This window comes from Thunnus thynnus, chromosome 8 (genome assembly GCF_963924715.1).
Source record: "Thunnus thynnus chromosome 8, fThuThy2.1, whole genome shotgun sequence".
In the NCBI taxonomy this organism is placed as follows: Eukaryota; Metazoa; Chordata; class Actinopteri; order Scombriformes; family Scombridae; genus Thunnus; species Thunnus thynnus.
The window spans coordinates 6,242,385-6,257,200 of record NC_089524.1 but is presented as its reverse complement, the minus strand read 5'-3'; the positions used below and the strand labels follow the sequence as shown (position 1 = coordinate 6,257,200).

General features: G+C 42.0%; 1 protein-coding gene across 3 annotated transcripts in view; it reads left to right on the top strand.

Moving 5' to 3' along the window:
- LOC137187385 (tensin-3-like) overlaps positions 1–14,816 on the top strand; it is a 59,627-nt gene that overhangs the window by 15,985 nt on the left and 28,826 nt on the right. For all 3 annotated transcript variants that reach the window (XM_067596237.1, XM_067596236.1, XM_067596238.1), the window contains 5 exons: positions 109–213; positions 4,139–5,050; positions 11,283–11,413; positions 13,597–13,705; positions 13,793–13,861. In XM_067596237.1, the coding sequence (XP_067452338.1) occupies positions 109–213; positions 4,139–5,050; positions 11,283–11,413; positions 13,597–13,705; positions 13,793–13,861 (1,326 nt within the window). The remainder of the gene's footprint in view (positions 1–108; positions 214–4,138; positions 5,051–11,282; positions 11,414–13,596; positions 13,706–13,792; positions 13,862–14,816) is intronic.

Genomic DNA, 14,816 nt, shown 5'->3' with positions numbered 1-14,816 from the left:
TCCCTGTCTGTGTGTGTGTGTGTGTGTGTGTGTGTCTTGTTGTTGTTTAACTGACTCCTGACCACGGCTGCGTCTTTTGTCAACCGGACTGTTTGTTTCCATGTGCAGGCAGAGAGCTTTGGCACAACGGACGCTCTGTGACGGTGGACTACAACACCTTGGATCCTTTGGTTAGACGAGATTCATATCAAGACGCGTCTTTTCTGGAAACAGGTGAGATGCATCTTGAAATCCCCCCCTCATCTCCCCTCCTTTTTTTAAAACATTCTTCTTTCTCTCTCACTTTCTTTTTCTGTTATTTGGAATTCCTGCGGGGTCTCTGACTCAATTATCAGACTAGACTAAAGACACGGAACATTTGAGAAGATAAATAAAGTTGTCTGCTCTGTTCTAACATACAAGTGACCTTTAGTTGTCCTGTGCGTTCTTAGTAAAACTTTGCCAGACTAGCCCTGCTTTGTTCAGACTTTTAAAGCAAGTGTTTATGTAGGTTTTTAGCTACAAATCATTAATTTTTGCCTTTCCGGTGATTATTTATCTTCCTTTATCCTCCATTTATTTTTGCACAATATAAAAAGTAAGTTCACAGACTCTTGAAACTTGCTGCGTTTGCAATCCAGCACAAACAAAGTTGTGTTATGTAACATTGCAACACTTGCTGGATGTTTAAAAAATTCTGTCATTTAGATATTATTTTCATATTACGAAACATGTTAAGACAGTTTATTTGCTTCTGTTGAGCACAGTTATTAATTCTCTAAGCTCCATTTGCTGATGACAGCAACAGGAAGTGGCGAGAAAAACATTTACAATTAGGAAGCTAAATCAAGAAATGTTTTGACTGGTTAAAAAGGTCAGATATTTCCAAATATTCCAACATGAAAAATGAAGAGGAGATTGATTGTAAACCAGATTACTTTGTCTCTGTTCTTCCTTGGAGTTGTGAGTCATTGACAACAAAAAAAATACCTGCTTATACATGATTAAACTTGGGTGTAATCCTTTAACCAGGTTCTCAAATCAATATTTGATTTATATTAAGAAGGAATTTAAAGTGAAAGGTGTTGATCTCAGGGATGAATCTGTCTTTCTAGCCTCTTCTGGCTTGTAGTTTTGGTTTTACTGTACATACAGACATGTAGATATGTTTCGGTGGAGACTAGAATAAAGGAGATAATACTGGATTTATATTCATCAGCTGGACACAAACACCGGCAGCTTGCTAACATGTTAGCCCCATTGACTTTATAAGCTGATAATATGTCAAACATGTGTGTTTTTTTAGCTTGTTGTGAGGTTTTTCTGCCCCCCGAACAGCCAAAACAATCCTCTTGATGTACTGTACGTCAGTGGCTCTGTGGGTGCAGATCCAGTCTCTGAGAGGATCTGTTTGGACTCTGGCCTTCGCTGTGGTCAGCCTTGTGGGTAATTGTCTGGTCATCAGTGTGACAGCTTACAACTGTTGTGGTTACAAAGGCCTCTTTGACGTTCCTGCGACTGGGTGTAACGGCAATCATCTAGACGGGCGGCTGTTTTTCAGGAGTTTCCGTTTAGTTAGAATAACCGTTCGCACACAGAAAAACACCAACACACAAACATACATCCAGACGGCAGGAAAAAAAAAAATCACTTTAACTGGCTGGTTTAGGTTTCGGTTCCAGCTGTTTTATGCCACTGCTAAATCTGCTCCAGCCTGCCGTGTAATTTAGACAGGCCGCTGATTGGTGGGAGAAATGCGGAAAAGTAGCATGTAAAGGCGGCATATACGCAGACACACGAACACAAACACACATTATTTTAACCGCCAGCACGCACGTAACGCACATGAGCGTAATGAGAGTGCCAGTCGCAAGAATGTTGTTTTCGACCACAGGTGGTTCTACTTTACCCTCCCCTTTCCCCGTCTTCCTATCACTCCATCTCTTCATCTTCGTCTTCTTTTACCTCTCCTCGCTCTCACCTTTTCTTCTCTTCCCTTTATCTGCAGGCTCTTTCTACCTCTGCGTGTTTCCTCCAGGTTCAAGTTGCAGGTTGCAATTTGTCTCCTCATATGTTTCCCCCATCCCCCCTTTCTGCACACAAGTCTCTCCAGAGCCCGCCTCCCCCCCCCCCATGTTTACATTCCCCTCTCCATATTTGGCCAGCTCAAGTCAAGGTCCTTGTACTTTCTGTTTCTATTTTTTTTTTTCTTAAATGTGCATTACATGTGTTGCACAAACTCTTCCACCTGTATATGCAGTTACGCTTGCGTGCATGCTGGCTGGTGAATGATCCACCCCCTCAGCCTCCTTCTTCTTCTTCTTCTTCCTCTTCTTCCTCCCCCTCAAGACATAAAAATGCATGAGCACACACACTCGCTCCGCAGCATTGCCTACCTGTGTCAGCCGGGACAGGATGCAGGGGGAGGAAAAAAGGGGGGAGGGAGTGGAGGCTAATTTCAAAAAACGGTGGTGACGGTGAAGGCGGGGATTCATAGTGAAGGGACGGAGCAGGCGAGGAAGGAGCGCAGGAGTGACATGAGAGAGGAGAAAGAGAGAGAGAGAGTAGGGGTGGTGGTGGTGGGGGGACATAGGGGGGGCTGTTAGCACCTTAAGAGAAAGAATGTTCTTTGCTTGTTTTCCTGTGGCAGCCTGAGAGACACAGAGAGAGAGAGGACGGCAGCAGAAGAGGAAGGCTTCAACTTAAATGGTCTGTCTCTCTTTTATTCTTTCTATCTTTCTCCTCATCCTTTCTCATTCCGTCCTCGTTCTCACCCCTCTTTCCTTTCTGCGCTTGTCATCTGTTTCTCTTTTCCTCTTTCTCTGACTCCGAAGGGAGACTTCAGCAAGTATTTCCATCCTGTTTCTAGTCTGCGGAGGGAATAGTGAGAGTTCACTCACTCACTCACTCACTTCTCAGAGACTGCTGGTAAAGTAAGCTGCTTTCTTGATGCTGGTAATGACAGTTTGCATGCTAGTTTTGAATGAAACAGTTAATTCTGATGTTCGTATTGTGCAATGTGTTTATCAGTTTGTGAGTGTACTTGTCTATACATCTGTGCGTGGGTGTGTGTGTAGGATCTATTAGACCAGCTGTGAGGTTTTAACATGCGTGTCTGGTATTTTAGTTTTATTGCCTCACTGGACTTAAGAAGCTGTGCTCATACAGCTCTGGTATTCACTGTATGTATTGTTGTAGTCACCGTACGAGGCTTATCTTATCTAAGTGTAACAACCTTTATCAGAAAATAACTTTTTCTTTTAATATTTTACAGCATGTTTCTAACTTTTAGACATGTGTTCTCTTGTTGCTAAGGTCACTTAAAGTATAACAAACTGAGTATGACTGTGTGTGTTTTTTGTGTGTAATCAGCTCTATTTGAGCTCCGGTATAGACGTCTGTGACAGATATGTCCTTTGCGTGACACACACACACATTCATAAATACACACGCCAGCCTGCACAAAGGGGCTCTGTTTTATCTACATGAAGTGTGTCTGGAGTCGTGGCTGTGGTCCAACAGGTGGTGTGTTTATGTGTGTGTCATAATGAATCATATACGTTAGCGATGCAGGTATGGAGTCATGTATAGCAAGAAGACAAGGATGTAACTCCCTGTTCTTTGATTTACTCGCTAAAATCTTTCTAATTAGAGAGATTTTTCATCTGCATCACCTTCAAATGTTACCACCATGTCTTTGTGAATTGGTGCCCTGGATTTTACCTGTCAGGCTACATACAGGCTGCCCTAAACCTTTGACTGATGGAACTTATGTTGTTAATTTATGTTGGAGCTCAAATTATTATTTAATGAAATGATTAGTGGACTGACAGAAAATTAATCTGCAACCATTTTGATAATAATTCAAGCATTATTATTGTCTTTTTTTAAGCAAAAATACCAAAAATTATTTGGTTCTAGCCTCTTAAATGTGAATATTTTCTCAGTTGTAAATAGTTTTCTTTATCGTACAGTGAGTATCTTTAGGTTTTGGACCATTTTTTGGACAAAATATCAAAGTTAAATATGTCTGCATGTGCTCTGTGATGTATATTTTTCACATCCACATGGTTTCATTTCTGTAGGTCAGTTTTCACCTGTCTTCACTCTTCTGTCAACATGTAAACCTTATACTTAACACAGTATTTTGTCTTCACAGCTCCTCTTCATATCCTGGACAGTTTGTATGCCACAGTGAAGAAGAAGAAGACTAGTAAGGAAGGAGCTTCGTTCCAACCGACCGCCATCAGCCCGAGCTGCAGTGACCGAACTCCATCTGCCAGCAGTGATTCAGGCCTGTCTGTTGCCTCACAGGGGCCGCCTGGGGCCAAGCCGAAGAGAGGGGCTGCAGAGGACAAGTGTGCCCAGGCAGGGAAGCTGCTCCCTGGGGTCGAATTTGAGATTGCTCAGTCTCTTCTGGAGGTCATGACTGAGCTTGCTTCATCCAGCAGAGGGGAGGGGGAGATGACTGGAGATGAGTCTGGCTTGGGACACACTATCAATGGAGAGGCTTCGTCCAGCGAGAGGGAGACTGATATATTGGATGATGAGGATGATGTGGCAGCTTCTGCTTTAGACATGCCCAGCTCGAGCAGTATTTGCTCCCTCTCGTCTGACAACCTGCCTGAAGTGCAGGCATCAGCCCAAATGGAGTACTCCACTCACTCCTGGGTTCAGCAGCAGATGGTTGAAGCTCGCACTGAAAACCACATTCCAGTAAATGGGCAAGAGAGGTCGAACAGGGCAAGGAAAGCAAAGCCTCCACCTCTGGTAGCTCCCAACACGCCGCTGAGAGGGCTCAGCAGCAGGGAAGCGGTGCAGAGAGGTCTGGGGGATGAGGACTGCAAACACAGCGTCACACAAGACACGGTCGACAGTGCACACGCTTCGTCTTGCCAAGAGGAGGAGGAGTTGGCGTCATTAACCACAGACGTTGATGAGTCCATAGAGCAGCTGAACCAGCTGATTCTGGATTTGGATCCCACATTTGTTCCCGTTCCTACCCCCCTGTCACGATCCGCCTCCCTCCACACCAACGGCCTCAGCCAAAAAGGAAATACCCATTTGACCGGTAAGACCTATAAAATAAATATAATGGTTTAAAATGATCTAATACTGAAGACTATCCTGTCTTTTTACAGTGGAGAGGACTGACAGTTTAAAGGTTCAGTTCACCCAAATTACAAAAAAAAAGACACATTGTTGTTGAGTTTTTGGAAAGTGTGGCACTAGGGATGACAATGTCAGTTAGTTGGTTGGTTGGTTGGTTGATTGGTCCACCACTTTGATTCAGACTAAAATATCTATAACTACTGGATTGATTGACTTTACATTTTGTACGGACATTCATGGGCCTCAGAGGATGAATCCTACTGACTTTGGTGATCCTCTGACTTTTCCCACAATCCCACAGTGACTTTTGTAGTGGTTAGTGAAATATCTCAACAACCATTGGATGGATTGCCATGATATTTTTTATTTATCCGGTGAAATATCTCCACATCTACATGATGTACTGGCACAAAATTTGGCACAAACATCAATGGTTCTGAGATGATGAATCCTATGACTTTGGTGATCCCCTGACTTGTCCTCTAGCGCCACCATGAGGTTGACATCTATGGGTTTAAGTGGAATGTTTCGACAACTATGGTGTGGATTGCTATGAAAATTGGCTCAGACATTTATGTTCATCTCAGGATGAATCAACTTTGTTGAGCCTCACTTTTTATCTAGCACCATCATCTGGCCATAAATTTAATGGTCCAATACTGGTTTATGATCAAATACCTGCAAAGCCAATGACATTCCCATCCGCCTCAGTTGTACTTTGTATTTAGTGCGAATTACCAAATGTTAGCATGCTAACACCTTTAATTATGATGGAGAACATTGTAAACATTACCTGCTAAATATCAATATAATAACATTGTCTTTGTGAGCTGATGTTAGCATTTAGCTCAAAGCAGCATTGTACAGACTCACAAAACTGCTAGTGTGGACTTGTAGTCTTGTAATTTTTCAGTGCTGAGAACACCACAAACAAAATACCATTCGCTTAAATTGAACTGGGGTGTCAGCAGTTGTTTCAGAGGCAGATTTCACAAAACCTCAGCACTTCAGGCCAAGATTTTCTGCATTGCTACATATAATTATCATAAAATATGTATGTATTTTGGGTGAACTGACCCTTTAACTTAGTGCATTATAAAAAAGCGTACAGTTCCCTTTACACATCATTACTTGCACAGAGACACACAACAGTCCACTGTGACATTTCGACTGGTTGACAAGCCACACTAAGAAAAATACACCTGTGCTAACAAGTTTGCGGGCAGATGAAGCTTCCAGGCCGGACTTGTTATATTGTAGAGCTGAGCTCAGCCTGCACACACAGAGGACCATTTATAACCAGGACTGAAGGACTGAAGCGCTGGCTGATTGTGGAAATCTCCACCAGAGAGAGAGAGACATGCATCTGTGTTTGTTACAGGAGGTGTGTTTGTAAGTGTGCGTGGTGTTTGCTGAAAGGGTGGAAGCGTTTGATTAAACAGGTAGTGGATATTCTTGAAATGTAAGCAATGTAAAAAAAAAAAATCAGGACCTCTGGTCTCTACACAATGACGTGTTTACCCTCCGATCTGTCTTATTTAGAAATGGAAATATACAGAGCTGACAGAAAAGGTTACATGATTAAAGTATGTGCAGTGACAGATCCACTTGACCTCCGACCACAGTGAATCTCATCATGAAGTGATCAAAAACATTATCCACTGACATAATTACAGAAGGTACAGATTTGCAGTTAAAGATGTTAAATATGATAAAGGTTAAGAGATTAAATTAGTTCCTCCTTATCTGCAAAGCTTTGGTCAATGATGTACGACACTTACGGAACACTGTGAAAGAGGATATTAATAATTCGTCAGACAGAGCTCAAAGCAGATTTAGATCTATAATTTATCTGTGTAACTTCTGATTGAAGAATAACAGAATAGTTTGAATACTGATAAAGAAATGGAGTTTTCGAAAGTTAAAGTTGAACTGAATGCTTTACTGTGTAAGTTAGCTGAATCTGTAGGTCACAGGATGAGATCTAACACACCCAAACACCTGATACATTTTCATGCATTTATGAACATTGAATGCATCATTAAATATGACAAAGAGTACACTGGCAGAAGAAGAAAAAGAAAGAAGTTTGCATGACTTTGATGCATTTTCAAAATTTAAAAGCAGTGCAGATGGGAACAAATCCTCCAAATGAATCAACCAAATACGTTGTTTGATCATGTGACTCATGTGAATGAAACATAGGAGTGTTTTCTAATCTGGTGACCCTATTGTCAGTAATCAGAAGGATGACATCATTTATCTGTGTCTTCCAAAACCATTAGAAATCACTATTAAAAAATAATGCTTTATGATGTGACAACACTGTGGTTAAGGTCTGGTCCAGTTTAGGCACAAAAACCACTTGATTAGGTTTAGGGAAAGATCATGGTTTGGGTTAAAATTATCTGTTTATTAGCGTTAGGATTAGGGTTAACCCTAACCCCAACCCCCTAATCCTTTAATTCAAGAAACATGTGGTGTGGGTTAAAGTTAGGCGACCTTCGTGGTCATGGTTACAACAATAACCACATGGTTAAGGTTGAGGGACGATTGTAGTTTGGATTTTTAAAGAACAGACTCGACTCGTAGTTGGAAACAGGAAACGAACAGCGGTCTCCTGTGTCAAAGTCCTCTGTCCTGTTGAATCACTCATCTATCCACCTCGACCTCCTCCCTTCGCAGTCTTTGTCACTAAATATTGACGTCATCTGATTTCCTCCTTTTCTCTGGTCATAATTACTACAGCCACTAGATGGCATCTGTCACTAGAGCGTAAATATCGGTTGTTTCGGTACACTGGCATTACGATTCTTACGCTGATGGCATGCGCTTGCTTTTATATTCTTTTCTTCTGTTAACATCGTAGCTCTCCGATTCACCACACATTCATCCACAATCTGACACGCCTCAAATTGATATCGTACACTCCGACACAGATTGCGATCAGAGCGCAGTGTGACACGCAATAAACTTATCCACGATCGTTGTTCTTGCTTTTACTGTACATCCTTTGATGTTCTTTGAAACACCGTAAATCTAATATGACTCGAGGACTAGTACAACTTGAACCTGAACATTTTCTTGACCCGTGTGTCTCAGCGCTGCCTCTTTTGCACTTTCTTTTCTTCTCACCCAGCTGGCATATATGACAGATTTATCCTCGCTCATATCCACCGGGACACAGCCTGAAGGAAGAGGCACATTTCTGCTGTGACCTCCGTCCCTGATTAATTTTCTGTTCGAAGACTGCGGGTCATAGGTGTGCGAGTGATGTAATCACTTCCTAGCTGTTTGCATACAGAGCAGCTGTTCCATCAAAGCTAACCTCAGAACGGCCCGACGGTTCATATGGGAGCTCCCGACAAGTCGAGCACTGATGAGAACGGCCGTGACAGCTCCTGAATCATGTCTGTCAGGGTCTCTCTGCCACTCCGAGGCAGCGGTGGTTATCGCTGACCCGTGGCCGTTTGCCAAGCAGGGTCACGTTACTGCTGACATTTAACCTCTGACCTCACATTTCTCTACAGCATCAGGTCAATGAAAGGGTCTTCAAGTTCTCCTCCAATCATGGAATTTGAACTCAGGAAATGGAGCGTATGTGTTTGTGTGTATGTAGGTCAGCGAGTGTGTCGGAGGGCAGGAGGTTGATATTTCCCAAGAGCATATTTGAAGCAGTAACTCTAATATTTCACTGCATTTACTGTGACAATGTGTGTGTGTGTGTGTGTGTGTGTGCAGAAGAGTGTTTATGAGTCCAGTAGTTTTCATGGGGATGTTTTGAGGCAGGAACTTGTAAGCGATCAGGAATGCGTTTGAAGTCCCGACACAACACTTTGCTCTCCAATGTGTTTGCATCATGCCTCCCTTCTCCCTCTCATCATCTCAGAGTGGCGTTCTTCAAAAGAGAAGAGCTCTCTCACAAATACAGCGGGTATACAGCGATACTCGACACTGTAGTGGAAGCCCCCCCCCCCCCCCAGCAGGCCCGCAGTGTCGCAGGGTAACTGGATTAGTTTCAGTCGGACTGACTTTGCCTTTAATGTGATTTCGACATGATGGATGTTCACACTGAAAGCTGAGCTCACAAAAGTTCCTTATCGCTGTTTATAGGTGATATGCACAATTGAGTTTTATCCCATAAATGGTAGATGTCCAGAATGATGAAACACAAGTCAGCTTTTGGTTTCTGTGTTACGGTGTGGTTTTGGTTTTAGTGTGTTTCTGTGGTCTTCAAAGGCTGCAGTGCAGTAAAGTTTTTTTTTTGGTCTAGATGAACCTAAAAATGTCTTTACTATAATTTCTCCATTATTTATTTTAGTTTCACATTAGAGCTGCAATGATTAGTCGATTCTTAAAGAAAAAAAAGTTGATCCAATGTGAGGAGTCGCTGCTTTTATGTAGTTGTTGTAATCTTTGGCTTTTGGACTGTTTGTCAGACAAAACAAGACATTAAAATACTTCATCTTGAGTTCTGGGAAACTGAGACGGTGAGATGAGAGAAGATAATCGACAGATTAATCAGTAATGAAAATAATCATTAGTTGCGGCGCTAGTTCTTGTTACCGCTGCCAAACTATCAATATCAAAGTGTTTTGTAAAAAAAATGTGACTCTGATTTTGTCAACATCACCCAGCTTGTCTCATTCCAAGAGCAACATGAGAGACTCTTGATGAACTGCAGCTATTGAGCTACTATAGCAATAATATTTACTGCTGGCTGATAGAAGTGGAAGATTAAAACAAACATGGCAGGTGTGACATGACATAGTGTTTTACAAATGTTTCAAGGCTTCTTCCCTCAACGACTTTCTTACAGTTCAGACGAAGTACAAGTAAAAAAAAACTACAACAAACTGCCAGTTTTGGCTGTTTCCGTCTGTCGTAGAGGCCCCTCAAGAGTCTTCCAGTCGACACCTCATTTTAGCTCAAACACACCTCATAACATTGCAACCAAAGAGTCATTTGAAATGAAGACAATGAGCTGTTTGAACCAGAAGCTAACGTTATTCAGCAGAATAGTGTATTGTATAGAGTAACCTGATTTATTACAACCCCAAACTCTCTTCTCTTGTTTTGAAAGTGTGGTGCAACATTGCTGATGTTGCCTTGTACTTTGGTAATACCTGTCACAGATTTTTACACATTTTGCTAGTCAAAAAAGTGCATTTTGTGCAAACTTCAGAGATCGCATTAATACATGTGGTGACTGTGGTGTGATAGAGGTGACTTTTTTCATGGCAAGTATCCACATTTTCAAATTAAAGTTGCAAATAGTGAATATTTTGTATCATTAACAGATTAGTCTGCAGAGCCTGAAGGACACTGAACTTTTGAAGCTGATATTGATATAAATATTTGAGAGTTTATATCACCAGTGTTTTACTTTTTGATAGGGACGCCTTAAATTTGTTTTTACCAGAATATGACCAATATATTTAATGAGCAGATTTTACCCTCCTCAGTGCTCTGTCATGGATAAACTATTTAATGGTGATGCTGTTTCTAAATTACTGCAAACTTTAGCACCTCTGTTATGAACTTTCTTCTCTTCGATAGACATATACACCAATACTTTTTATTTAAGATAAGCTAGTTGATGTTTTGGTCAGGTTATATGCTTTGCTTATCTGTTTGTTGATGATGGAGGTTGACAAGAGTCACATATGAGAGTTAAATCAGTAAATCTATATAACATGAATGGAGAGATGAATATTTCTGGATGGGATCCAGCCCGGGGGCGATGATCTACTCGCATCTGAAAAGGGAACGTCTGATTGTTCCAACAGATGTTTTTTTTCCGACAAGACGCCATGATGTTCCACCATCTGGTCACAGTGAAGTCTTGCTTAGTCACACAGGTTCTGCCTTGATGATAGGAGCCATGCACTGCTGATAAACACACTGATAGATGCTTTTGTCAGAGACAAACACGCCAAGCACGCACCGGTGTGGTGTCATCACCTTTTATTGCCAAGTTGGCTTCTGGTCATAACAAGGTGTCGTAACATTTATTGTTATGGATGTATAGAAGAATAGACTGTTTGTGGATATTTAATTTCATATAGAGCACATGATCGAGTTTGATTCTTTGGTTGAGTATCAGATTGTAATCTGTCTGGCTGTCTGGCTCTCCTTCCCTGCCTCCCTGCCTCCCTCACTCCCCTCTTTATCTCTCTTCTCCTGGTCAGGTTGGAAGCAGCAGAAACAGGTCAGTGATGTGATAGACGGCGCTGGTCTCCACAGTCCAGGATGGAGAACATCTGGTCCTCAGAGCTTCAGAGGCTCCCCTCTCCACAGTCCCTCCTTCTCGTCTTCTCAGGTAATCAGTTTCTCTGTTCGCCTCACCTGACAGCAACTCCGACTGTTGGTGGTTACGCTTCGCTCATAGTAGGAAATAAATAAACACGGTTACATTCAAACATAGTAGGAAAAAAATGGATCTGTGATGTCACTTATTTATGGACACAGAAGATTAAAAGATATCATTCCTCCTGTTCATACTGGCTATTAAAAGGTCCCCCTTAAAATGTGCTTTCAATGTAAGTGATGGAGGCCAAAATCCACAGTCCCAGATAGCAAAACCAACACTTTTGGCACTTTCGTCCGGCCCACGTACCGCGTGGAATGACGACATTTGGGCGGTCCACTCCTGTTTCCCAAATCTGAGCCACAAGCAAGCTGTACGTCAACCAAGAGCAAACCAGATAAACCAGAACTGGCCCACATCCAGAATACACATAGCCGAGAGCACCGTATCTTTACCAAAAAAGGCCAACATTTGATTTGGGATATTTTGGCAATATTTGCTGTTTTACATGTGGGGCCATTTCAGGCTCACATCCATTTTGTCCGGGCCAGAAGCATTTAAGTTTATCTGAAGCTTATATGAGTCTTCAGCAGTCTGAGTTAGTCATATCAAGTGGATATCTGACACATTTACAGTCTTTTTAACGTCAAATTCCCTCTTTGTGTTTCCCTGTTGAGCTGCGGTGGAAGTATAGTAACAAAAAGAGGGACTTTGGCACTAAAAAGACTGTAACGTTGAAAGATATCTACTTGATTTGACTCATTTGGACGCTGAAGCTTCATATTAGCTTCAGATAAACTTTTAAATACATTTTTGCACAGAAGGAGGACTGTGGATTTTGTCCCCCATCACTTCCATTGTAAGTGCATTATGAAGGGATCTTCTAATGGTCAGTATGAACAGGAGGAATGATTACAGCAAGAAAAACAGGTTTCAATGTTCTTTTGGGCTCCTGATGATTGTTTTAAGACAGACTTGAAAAATAGTGAACCCATCTCAGATTCCTCTTAAAGTGGACATATTATGCTTTTTATGATTTTCTGTCAGTTACACACTGTTATAATGTCAGGTGTTTATATTAAACATGGTCAAAGCTCCAAAACTTGAGGTAAACGTAACATGTGCTCCACTTGAACATATTAGGATGTGATATTAGGATTTGAAAAGTTTCCATTTAGAGAAAAAGAAGAGAAATCCTCCCACTGTTTGTTTATGCAGCCTCGAGAACCGCTGGATGTCTGCTGAGGGGGAGCTAAGCAATCACAACAGAGTGGGCTCATCAGGAGGGGGGGGTCTTAAAAAGACAGGAGCTGAAATAGCCTGTTTCAGACAGAGGCTGAACTGAAGAGGCTGCATAAAGAAAGAGTTTTTAACTGTAAATCATGCAAAGACATTCCAGTAGAGCCTCAGAATATAAATATATAGACCCTTTAAGAAAATGTAGCATCCAACATAACTAAAGTATTAAAAGTATTAATTTTGCAGAAAATCAGGTGAGCGTGACTGATATATTATTATATATGACATCATTAGATTATTAATAGTGAAGCATCAGTGTTAGAGCAGCATGTTACTGTTGTAGCTGCTGGATGTGGAGCTAGTTTCAACTACTTTATATACAGTTAGCTAGTTTAGTCCAGTGGTTCCCAACCTAGGGGTCGGGCCCCTCCAAAGGGTCACCAGATAAATCTGTTTTCAGTTTTTGGACTTTTTCTCTAATCTTTGATTTCTGGTGAAATTTTGGATCATTTGAATATTTATTAGAATGAAAACGTGAGAAGTTTAGAGGGAGAACGTCTCTTTGGTGAAAACGTGTTACCAAGAAGATTCTCCGTCGAGATTTTCATTGTGTAATTCTTATCTACAATTTTTTAAACGTTTCTTTTCTACCTTCCGCCTTCTGTCTGTCTCTGTCTCTCTTTTTTTTTCTTTATCTTTTTAGTTGAGCAATCTGCTCTTGTGCTCGTTCTTATGGCTGGGTGGCATGAATGGCCCGACTGTTTACACCAAAACACAGTCTGTAGCCACACACAGATCACAAGACTGATATCTGCTGGTGTGTGTGTGTGTGTGTGTGTGTGTGTGTGTGTGTGTGTGTGTGTGTGTGTGTGTGTGTGTGTGTGTGTGGGCTTGTCACCTCATAAGACTTTCTTTTCTTACTTATTTCTCCCTGTTGTTCTTTTTTTTTTTAAAAGTATGGGCATCTCTATAAAACCAACAGCATGGATTATCGGGGACAAGCGGATAACTCTCCCATCGTCCCGTCCACTCCGGCCTTCCCAGTGACTCCTCCGACGCCCTACGGTAAGAGATAACGCCAAAATGGACACTTCGTACCGTGGGTGTGACTGTCATCTTATCAGTGGCTTCCTTCTCCTCCTCCCCCTCCAGTGAAAACCTTCTCAGAGTTTTCCCAGCACAGGACCGGCGGCCAGTGGGAGCAACACAGCTGGACTCAAGGTACACTTTCCCAGGAGTGTGTGTGACCATTTATATATAAGTGTGTCTATGGGTTTTTCAGCCTGACTGGCCAGAAAGTTAGAACCCAAACACTGGAGCTCCTGATGGTTGCTGGACAGGGTTCAGGAGCCGGCTGGAATGTCCTCCTGGCACAATATATCAAAACACACACACACACACACACACACACACATACACGCGCACGCACACACACACCTGGCCTGCTCATTGTTGCCATTGGCTGGAAATGTGGGCATGGCTCTGTTTTTGGTAAGTCATGTCTGGTTAGAGACAGACGGAGCACTTGTTTCTGGAGGTTTTAGTGTTCATTATTTTTAGATCTTTGACATCATATTGAGGTAAAAAAGCAGTTTGAGGTATACAAAAAGGCTGTTTGGATATCCTATTAGGCCCATGCAAGGACAGCTGATGCTGGGTGTCCGCTAATAATAGCTGACGGTAACAGAGGAAGAGACCACTGCTTGCAGGATGTCCACTCACGTCCTGTTCTGGGAGGGGACGGGAGGAGAGAGGAGGGTCTTTTGTTGCCGGGACATCCGGAGGGACCGGTGCCTAAACAGATATGTACCACACAGCTGCAGAAGGAATTTACTGTGGTGTCAAAAGAAGAAAAAGAAGAAAAACCCAGAAGTGTCTCTGAGTGGTTGATCTGATCAGAGTGATTGTCATGTTCCCATGGTAGTTAAAAACTTTGTGTTCCTGAGGAGAGTTATGCATAAAGTATGTGATTAATTTTTATGAGGGCTGATAAAAAAAGCTGATGGAAGAATACCTGAACTGATAAAGGTGCTGGAAGTGATACTGTAAATTGTTGGCTGTAAAATGTTTACTCCTTCGGCAGCTCCAATGTCTATAGAAATGTCTTAAAGACCCCCTCCCCTTAAAAACGTGTTTTGCTTATTGTTACTTCACTCGGATGTTTGGCCTTTAAAGT